This window comes from Ovis canadensis, chromosome 14 (assembly GCF_042477335.2).
Source record: "Ovis canadensis isolate MfBH-ARS-UI-01 breed Bighorn chromosome 14, ARS-UI_OviCan_v2, whole genome shotgun sequence".
Classification (NCBI taxonomy): Eukaryota; Metazoa; Chordata; class Mammalia; order Artiodactyla; family Bovidae; genus Ovis; species Ovis canadensis.
Window position 1 is genome coordinate 64,201,777 of NC_091258.1, and position 9,574 is coordinate 64,211,350.

Consider the following 9,574-nt stretch of genomic DNA (forward strand, 5'->3'; position numbering starts at 1 on the left):
GCTAACATAGTGTATGAGAGTAGGCGGCCGGCTGTGTGCACCCAGGTGGGACGGTGTGTGTGTGTATGTGTGGTGTGTGTGAAGGGTGCCTAGTCGTGTGTGTCCAGAGAGAGAGTGTGTGCATGCAGAGGGAGTCTACTGCGTGTCTGCTGTGTGCACAGGTCTGTCCTACATGGGTATGTGGTATATGGAGGCGTGTGTACCCGGTTGGGTGCAGATGGAGCACCAAGGGGTGTGTGTGTGTGTGTGTGTGTGTGTGTGTGTGTGTATCTATGTGTCCGGGTGTGATGCTTGTGCCTGTCAGAGTGTGTGTGTGCGTGCATGCGTGCGGGGGCTGCGGGAGAAGGGTCTTGGGCCGCGTCTCTCTCCTCTTTAGACAGAGCCCTGGAGAAGATATGAAATTTAAAAAAAAAATCAATTTTCATTCCACTTGTGCAGATTGTGTTAAGGGGAGGTGGGGGGGCTGGGTGAGGGATGAAGGGGCTGGGGTGGGGGTGCAAGGCCTGAGGCGGCTCCCGAGGCAGCCGGAGCAGCTTAGAGAAATCAAAACAACTGGTTAAACCCCAGCCCAGGGGGCCGGGGTGATGGGGGTGGGCAACGAGGAGACAGAAGCAAAGAGAGACGGGGAGAGACAGAGGTGCGCAGAGACAGAGACAAGAAACAGAGACACAAAGAGATGGAGATATTTGGAGATAGAGGCCGACAGACAGATGAGAGAGAGACCCACTGGAGAGAGGCTACCGCATAAGCAGGCCTGGTTCAGTGCCTGCCTCACACACCTCCGGGCTTGGGGGTGTCCACAAATGAGTGGATGGACAGACAGCTGGACAGATGGTGGCAGGAGCATTGGGACCCCAGAGTGGGCTCATCTCTGAGTGCCCACTCCACCCCCACCCAGCCTCATCCAGCTGGGCTGTGGGTCTGAGTGTGGCTCTGTGTGTACGTGTGCAGCCGTCTGTGTTGCTGGCCTGGCGATGGCTGGCTGTGTTGGCGTCGTGCGTGCACCTGTCTCCTTGCAGGATGGAGAGTGTGCACACACACGGTCTCTGGGGCTTGTCTGTGTGAATGTGTGCTTTCACGTTACTTGTGTGTGACTGGCTTGGCTGTGCTGCTGGGTGTGCCTGGGTGGCGTGTGCGTCTGTGCTGGCACTGTGTCGGTGTGCGCTTTGCAGCTTTGTGTGCCTGTATTCGTGAACCTTGGTGTATGGCGGTGCGTCTGTGTCAGGGTGTCTCTGTCTGTAATTTAGGATTGTGTGTCTTTGTTTCTGTAGGGCCTGAGTCAGTGTGTGTGTGTTGCATATATCTGTGTGCAGTTGTGTGTCGATGTCTGTGACCATGATGCTATATGTGTGTGCTGACATGGATGTCTCTGTGTGGTGTGTAACCTGGCGGTGTGTGTGCCTGGGTTGCTGTGTGACAGGGGCTACGTGATGGTGTTGGTTGTGGCAGTCTCGGTGCACATGAGCTGGTTAACATGTGCGTCGCACACTGTTGTGATGAGCGTTGTGTGTGCCAGTGTGGTGTGTGTCGCTTTGTTGAGCTGTGTTGGTGTCGTGTGTGTGGCATTGTGGCGTGTGTGTCTGGGTTGCTGTGTGGGTCTGTGTAGCTCCTTGGCAGGGAAGAGAGGGAGGCAGCCTTTGCCGGCCCAGCCCCTCTCCGCACTGCTGCGCACACGCACACACATATTCGGTGCCATGGCTGCCGGCGGTGGAGATGGGGGGGGGCGGGGGGGTGTGTGGAGGAAGCAAAATAAAATTAAAAATTAAAGCTTGCCCGGAGTCCCCATCCGCCCCGTGCGGACTGGTGGGGAGGGGCGGGGTTGCAGCCACTCCTCCTCTGCAGCCAAGGCGGGGTGTCGCTGGGTGTTTGTCTGTCTGTCCAGCCGTCCAGCCAGGCCCCTGCCAGGCCCACTGCCCTGGCCGGCCCCTCAGGCCCTGCGCCCTCCGTCCGGTCGATCAGCGATCGATGGGGCCAGGGGGGCGCCAGGGGCAGGGCAAGATCAAAGGGGTCCCTAGAGACAGATGCGGGATGTTAGGACAGAAACAGAGATGCGGAGATGGGGAGACAGAGACGCTGAGACTGGGGTGGAGACCCCCAGACATAAAAACAGGGTGGTGTGGAGCCCCGGAGATGTGGGGACCCAGAGACAGAGAGACATGGGGAAGCGGAGATGGGGCACCCTGGTGCCTGGACAGTCAGGGGCAGACATGCGGGGAAGGGGGCAGAACAGGAGGGGGTGGGGGCCAACAGGACCCAGACAGGGGGACAGAGAGGGGAGCAGTGGCAGGCAGAGACCTCGAGATGGCAGAGACGCGTGCCTGCGTGCGAGAGACGCGGGGGGAGCGTGGGATCAGGGCCCGGAGCGCCGATCCCACGGCTCCTCGTTATAACGTGTCCGGAGGAGGCGGCGGGGAGTTGAAAGCGTCGGGAAGAGAAATCAAAACCAACACGGAAATGAGAGGGGCCAACAGGGGGTGGGAGGGGGGGTGAAGTAGGAGGGAGGGGGGCCCGGAGAGGCAGAGAGAGCCAGCGAGGTGGGGGAGAGAGAGGTGGATGGAGCGAGGTGGGGAGATGGGAGAGAAGAGAGACTGAGATGGGCCAGGCGGCGACAGGGGCAGAGAGACCGAGAGATGGGAGTTAGATGAGAGATGGGAGGAGAAGAGACAGATGGCGAGAGACAAAAGACCTGGGGAGACACAGCGCAGAGACAGAGAAGGGCCAGGGAACAGAGAGGGACAGACCCGGAAGACATGGGGGGGCGTGGTCCTGGAGGACAGAGATACAGACAGAGACTGATGGAGGGAGAGAGGCAGAGTGGGGGAGACTGCTGGGGAAAGACGGGGCGAGACACCTGGGTGGACGGGGGATGAGAAGACAGGCCAGAGAGAGACAGCAAGGTGGGCCAGGGATGGTGGGGGGAGACAGAGAAGGGAAGAGAGACGATGAAGAGAAAGGATGGAGAGGAAGAGAGAGGGAGGGACGGAGAGAAAGTTGGGGAGCTGGGGGGAGAGGAGGGTACGGGAGCAGAGGAGGAGGGGCTGCCCCCACAGGGGCCTGAGTGCTGGGGAGGGGGAGGCTGGCGGCTGGCCTGAGGGTGGCCGTTGGGGGCGACTGGGCAAGCCTGGGGGTGGGGGGTGAGTGGGCTACCAAGGCTCCTCTGGTGTCCAGGTGGTGGGGTTTATGGGGGGAGCGCTGCGGGTTTCTGGAGTGTGTGGGGTCTTTGAGAGGCAGGGCGTGTGAGCGGGGTGGTGTGTCGGTAGAGGGGAAGGGTGCCCCAGGGAGGGAGCATGAAGATAGCAAAGCCTCTGAGAGGTGGGGTCTGGAGCGGGGAAGGATCTGGGGCTTGGGGTGTCTGGGATGGGGGGCGTCTGAGAGGAGCGGATGTCTGAGGGAGTGGGTGTCTGAAGGCGGTGGTGGTGTCGGGGTTGGTGGGGTACCTGAGGGAGAAGGGCTGACAGAAAACTAACGGCGGGCTGGGCGGGGAAGGGTCTGAGAGGCTGGGATGAGCAGGGGGTGAGAGAGTATCTGAGAATGAGGTACCCAGGGAGAGGGGTGTCCCAGGGAGTAGGGGTCTGAGAGGGGGGACCTGTTGCAAGGCGGCTGGGGGGTGGGGAGAGGCAGACCCAAGGGGTGGGGCTGTCTGAGTGGGGGGCAGATCCAAGGGGAAGGGCTATATCGGGGGAGGCAGACCTAAGGGGAAGCGGCTGTCTGAGGGGGGCGTCTGCAGAGGCCCAAGTGGCGGGGGCCTGAGGAGGGCAGCGGGTTTAAGGAGGGCGTCTGAGGGAGCACTCCTGCGGGTGCTGGGGGCCGCTCTGTAGGGTGGGTGGGGCGGAGGCAGGGCCGGCAGGGGCTGGGCCGGCCCCCTCCCAGCCCGTCGGAAGGCCACCCGCCCGCCTGCCTGCCCAGTGCTGGCTGGCTCTGGGCGGACAGATGAGAGCGCAGGGCGGTGCGCGAGCTGGACCAGCCAGCCCGGGGGCCAACTGGGCGGGGTGGAGGTGGGGGCGCAGAGGTGGGGAGCGGGACAGACCAGGGACAGCCACAGAGGGAGACCGAGGGAGAGCCCGAGAAGCAGAGACGGACCCCGAGAGGTCAGGCGCGAGGCGAGGGATGGAGAGACAGCGGCAGAGACGGTGCGGGGCGGTGCGGGGCGCGAGTGAGAGCCGGGAGTGTGAGTGAGTGAGTGGCGAGGAGTGCGGAGGGAGGCTGGGAGCCCGCGGTTAGTGGTGAGGCACAGAGGAAGGGGAGGCTGCGGGGAGGACGGGCCGGGAGGGAAGGACCAGGCGCAGGGCCGGTGGAGGGACTGGGAATGAAGGGACCAGCGGGCAGAGGGGTGCCTGCAGGGGGAGGAGAGGGGCAGGATGCAAGGGGCGAGGGCGGCCGGGGCCTGGGTGGGTGGAGGGGGACGTCCCCCTGCAGTGCCAGCCCCCGACTGACTTGGGTCTGTCTCTCTTGCTTGCTCCATCCTGTCCTCATCCGTCTGTCTGTCTGGCCTCTCTGCAGGGCTGGCTCCACCATGGACTGTAGCTGCGTTTCCGACCTTCTCTTCGCCCCACCCGCCCTGCCGGCTCTCTGGACCCCTGGTAACTGGCCCAGACCTGCCCCACCCTTTCCCCAGCCCTGGGGCCTTCCCAGTCCTCTGGCCCCTCCTTTCTGCATCTCTCACTGTCTTTCCTCCATCTGCCCGGGGTCTCGGTCAGAGTCGCCTGAATCCAACCCCTTAATGAAAAACTTGGCTAAAAACTTCATGGCCAGATGTCCCTGCCACCTGCCTGCTGGGACACGAGGGTCTTTTGGAGGACAGGTGAGGTGTGGAGGTCTGAGTGGGACAAAGATGCTGGGGCCTGAAGACCTGGGGTCTCGGCTGGCCGCAGTCTGCTTCCACCCAGGACCTGCAGGCAAAGAGAAGCAGGGAGACTTGAGACAGACGGGCGCTGATGGCGCAGGGCTGGGGACGAGGAGGGTCACTAGACCAGGCGTGGGTGGACAAGTGGACAGACCCAGACCGGACGGCCCAGGCAGGGGAACACAGAGACGCGGCCCAACCAGCTGCAACGGGAAAGAGGATGGTTTGCTTGGAAGTGGACACCCAGACCAGGGCTGTGGACGACAGTAAGACCTGGACGTGCATTTGAGTCCAAGTCACACGCTCCACAGATGGGCAGTGAGAGAGAGAGGGAGAGGGGTGTGTGTGTGTGTGTGTGTGTGTACACCACAACACCAAGTGAGAGATGAGACAGACTCCGTGCTGGTTATTTAGGATCCTGGGGTGTGTGTCTATGTCACCCTCCAAGAAGAAGGGGTCGCACCGGGGAGGTGTATGTCCATCTCTTTGTTGAACTGGTTCTGCCTGCTTGTTCGGGCACGTCCGAGGTCACCTAAGTGTGTCTCCAGACTGAGTGTGTTGTGTGTCTTTGGGACTCTTGACTGTCCACAATTCTGGGTTCTGTGTGCGGGGGTGTTGTTTGCCAGCTTGCCTCAGTAGGCGAAAAGCCTTTGACTGCTCCTTCCGTGGTGTGTGGCATTCTGAACCAAACGGAGGTCTAATCTTGCTGCATTTTGGGTTGTGTAGGGGGGGTTCCCCCAGGCCTGTGTGTCAGGGGCTGTGTCTGTGTTTGGGGCGTGGGGCTAGTTCTGTGTGTCACCGAGTGTGGCTGCGCACTGGGGGCTGTGTGTCTTGATGTGCATGTGTGTCTGTGTGCTGAGATTGCGGGTCCTCCTCCCTCTCATTGTGTCTGTGTGTTGGCACGTACAGCACACCCGAGAACACGCGTGGAGGACAGGCCGGGTTGTGTGTCTGTGTGTGTCGTCATCTTCGGGGTCGCTGGGTGTGTCTGTGTGATACAGCCGCTGGGACGTGTCCCAGGTGTGGAATGGGCCAGAGCTCGTGTGTTGTTGATTCATTTGGCTGTCTTCTTAGATGAGAAAGCCCCCAGACACAGTTGAGAAATTCTCTTTAGGGAGGAAACTGTCTGGCCTTCCCCAGCCTCGGGCAGACCCCAGGCAGCCTGGCTGGGATCCTGCTTCTCCTTGCCTCCCATCCCTGAAATTCTAACAAGCCAGAGAGGGCAAGGAACTTCCTGGGACCACACCAGCAAGTGGATACCAACAGTCTCCCAGCTCAGAGACCCTGCCCTTGCCACCCCAACCACCTTCCTTTCCTGCAGGGCTCTCTGCGGATTGTGGCCTAATTCTGCCTTCTGTTTCCATGCCTGGGTCTGGGGTCTCTGAGGAGTGGGATGGGGACAGAGGCTGTGGCACTGGAGAAGTGGGACCCAGGGCCTGGGGCCTTGTGGGTGGGCGGTGAGACATAGGGGTGGGTGAGCCCCTCGGTCACCTAGCATCTGTGTGTCTGGACACTGGGGCGCAGAGTGCTCATCGGAGCTGTGGATGCTAAGAGCTGGTTGTGGGACTTCCCTGGAGGTCCAGTGGTTAGGAATCTGAGCTTCCACTGCAGGGGGTGTGGGTTCAATCCCTGGTTGGGAACTAAGATCTCAGAAGGCAACCAAAAAAAAAACAAGAGTTGGATGTTTGTGGCAGGGGCGGGGATGAGGGGCTGCTCTACTGTTAGGGTGTCACGAGGGTGTGACTGTAAGGTCGACATGTGCATCTTGGTGCAGTACTCACGGTCTCCTCCACAGGGTGTTTCATCTGGGCCTTTGGGGTTCTGTGTCTTTCTCATAGCAGTGGGTCCCAGTGCTGAGGGGCCTGAGGTGTGCAATTGTGTGTGTCTGGTGTGAATGCCTTGGTGGCACATTTGTAGTGTCATGCTCCGGCGGGAGTGTGGCTCTCTGGTAGCCAGGGGGTCCCTCAAGGGTGAGTGGATGTCTGTGTGACAGGCTGTGTGCTGTGTGTGTGACAGGCTGTGTGCTGTCTGTGTGTGGGCATCTGCACACACACGTGCTCTCAGACGGACATGGCACAGAGACAGGGCAGGGACACAGGGAACTGATAGGTATAAATACACAGACGAGTACGGAGGCACACATGTACGCAGGCCCAGCCTGTATGTTCCAGGGTGAGGTCAGCCGGGGCGATGGAGGGGTGCAGGGTGGTGAACTTCGGGGAGAGATGGAAAAGGGACAGGGAGGAGACAGCGGGAATCAGGGGCCATTCAGAGTCCACAAGAGATCAGACCTCTGGGGCAGGACCAGGCTGGGGCAGCGCAGGAGAATGCAGTGGAGGGCGTGCCCTTTCCTGCACGCCCCTCCCAGGCCCTCCACAATGTCAAGGACAGGGGAATCTGGTCCCTGCCACCCTCCAGCCCAGCTGTGCCAAGGCAGGAGATTGGGCTGCAAGTGCCAACCCAGGGCCCCCGGACGATGAGGTCTCTCCCTCTGTTTGGACAATCTGGGGACTGGACACCAAGTGGGGTGTGGAGACTGGGAGATGTGGAGATGCTCCCCAAATATGCCTGAGGCTGCTCGTTAGAGACTAGGGGTCAGGGGAGAGGGGGACGCCTCCGGGTGCCCGAGTGCCCGACTCGGCGCCCTGACCCAGGGCAGCTCCCTGCCTCCCGTCCCCAGGCTTTGCCTTCCCGGACTGGGCCTACAAGCCGGAGTCGTCCCCCGGCTCCAGGCAGATCCAGCTGTGGCACTTTATCCTGGAGCTGCTGCAGAAGGAGGAGTACCAGGGCGTCATCGCCTGGCAGGGGGACTACGGGGAGTTCGTCATCAAGGACCCCGACGAGGTGGCTCGGCTCTGGGGCATCCGGAAGTGCAAGCCTCACATGAATTATGACAAGCTGAGCCGGGCTCTGCGGTGAGGAGGGGCTGGGGACCTTGCTCCTCTCCCCTCACTATCCCTCTGGGGGCTTTCCCTCAACTTCCTGGGGGCAGAACCCTATGGGATCCCAGTGCACAGGGCTCTGTGCCTGTAGCTACCAGAAGTATCCACTTGTGAGTGAAGGACCAGCCCTGGACTTTGGAGCCACACAGGGCAGGATCCCAGCCCCTGCCTGGCCCTGTGACTTCGGCCTCAGTTTCCCCAAGCTGTTGTGCTCTGTGCTGGGCGCCAAGCAAGTGTTGGGGGCTCTGCCTTCACCTCTGCATCAGTGTCCTCCCTCTGCTCACAGCTACTACTACAACAAGCGGATTCTCCACAAGACCAAAGGGAAGAGGTTCACCTACAAGTTCAATTTCAGCAAAGTTGTGCTCGTCAATTACCCGTTGTTGGATGTGGCGGCCGCCACCACGGGATCCCCGCTTCTGCTGACCCCTGGTCCCTTTGGGGGAGCCCCTGGCCCAGATGCTCCTCCCCTCACCCCCGAGGTGAGTTTGGATCTTGGGGTCCCCAAGCCCTGAACCTCCTGGGGAGGGAGCAGCCTGTCTGAGCGGTGCCTATCCCCTCCCCTCCCTCTCTAGACCCTGCAGACCCTGTTTGCTCCACGCCTGGGAGAGCCGGGGGCCCGGGCACCCCTTTTCACCCCCGAGACAGACAAACTGCGTCTAGACAGCCCTTTCCCATTTCTGGGCTCTGGTAAGGGCCTGGGAGTCCAGGGGTGCCCCCGGGGTGGGGGCGAGGGGTGGGCAGGCATGCTGTACCTGTGTGAGGGAAGAAGATGGGTAAAGATAGAAGGGGGAGGAGCCAGGACGCAGGGAGGAGGCCCTGGGCGAGGCTGTGCGCGCGTGTGTGCACGTCTAGAAGTCGGAGAACGTGAGCGAGGTGAAGCAGAGAGGAGGGAGGCTGGAGAAGGGGTCAGGCTGACAGCAGAGCTTTTGGGGGCACTAAGTGAATGGGAGGCAGGCAGAGAGGTGGAGATGAGGGGAGCCATGTGAGGGTGGGGAGATGCCGTGTGGGAGGACAACGGGAGAAACCAGGTGGAACACGGCAGGGAGGAATGACCAGGCCTGCCTGACCCCCTCTGTGCCTGTCACCTTCTCCCCAGGTGCCACTGGCTATTCCAAGCCCCCTGGCCTGCTGGGGCACTTCGGCCGCGCCTTCCCTGAGCACCCCTGGAACTTCGGCCCGTACCTCACTGGCCCCTTCCCTAAGCTGCCCCCGCCTCTCTACCCACCACACTTCTACCCCAACCCCCTGGCCAGTTCCCTGGGCCACCTGCCCTCAGCAGGGGCAGGGGGCAGCCCCACTGCCACGCCCCTGCTGGCCGCCACTGGGGAGGGCCTGGGCCCGGAGCGCCCCGCGGGCCTGGCTGTGGCCCAGCGCCTGGCGCTGCCGGGGGCCGGGGGTCCAGAGGCCGCGCTGGGCGGGAAGGAGGACAGCGACTCGGAGCTGGAGATCACCGACGTCAGTGGCTGCAGCTCTGACAGTGACGGCGACGAGGGCCTCCCTGTGCCCCCCAAGGCCAAGGCGGGCAAAGGCGGGGTTGGCAGCTGAGCCGCTGCAGGGAGATGGATTCTGCCGGGGCGGAGACCAGGGCGGCCGCCCGCGGGGCCTCTTCTGTGGTCCGGTCTGCCCTTGATGTCCTGCGGGAGGCTGGGCCCGGGCGCATGACTGCCCCAGGCTTCTTCCCCAGCTCCAGACTGGGGGGTGTCACCTCCCCTCTCCGGCGAGGGAAGGGGACACGATGACCTCCAGCCTCCTCCCCAGGCTCCAGTTTGAGTGGGGGGGTCCCCAC

The 9,574-nt window shown here is 62.1% G+C and overlaps 1 protein-coding gene across 1 annotated transcript; it reads left to right on the forward strand.

Moving 5' to 3' along the window:
• Positions 1 to 4,513: 4,513 nt before the first annotated feature.
• On the forward strand, positions 4,514 to 9,372 carry ERFL (ETS repressor factor like). The gene is made up of 5 exons (XM_069550951.1): positions 4,514 to 4,580; positions 7,524 to 7,758; positions 8,072 to 8,267; positions 8,361 to 8,475; positions 8,885 to 9,372. Exons 1-5 carry the CDS (start codon positions 4,514 to 4,516, stop codon positions 9,331 to 9,333), a joined length of 1,062 nt encoding a protein of 353 aa, XP_069407052.1. The 3' UTR covers positions 9,334 to 9,372.
• The last annotated feature ends 202 nt before the right edge of the window (positions 9,373 to 9,574 follow it).

Excerpts from the sequence above, each read along its gene's own strand:
- ERFL (XM_069550951.1), top strand. The coding sequence starts at position 4,514 with ATGGACTGTAGCTGCGTTTCCGACCTTCTCTTCGCCCCACCCGCCCTG. Across the intron at positions 8,268-8,360 it reads CTCCTCCCCTCACCCCCGAG|ACCCTGCAGACCCTGTTTGC; the intron begins GTGAGTTTGGAT and ends CTCCCTCTCTAG. Across the intron at positions 8,476-8,884 it reads TTTCCCATTTCTGGGCTCTG|GTGCCACTGGCTATTCCAAG; the intron begins GTAAGGGCCTGG and ends CCTTCTCCCCAG.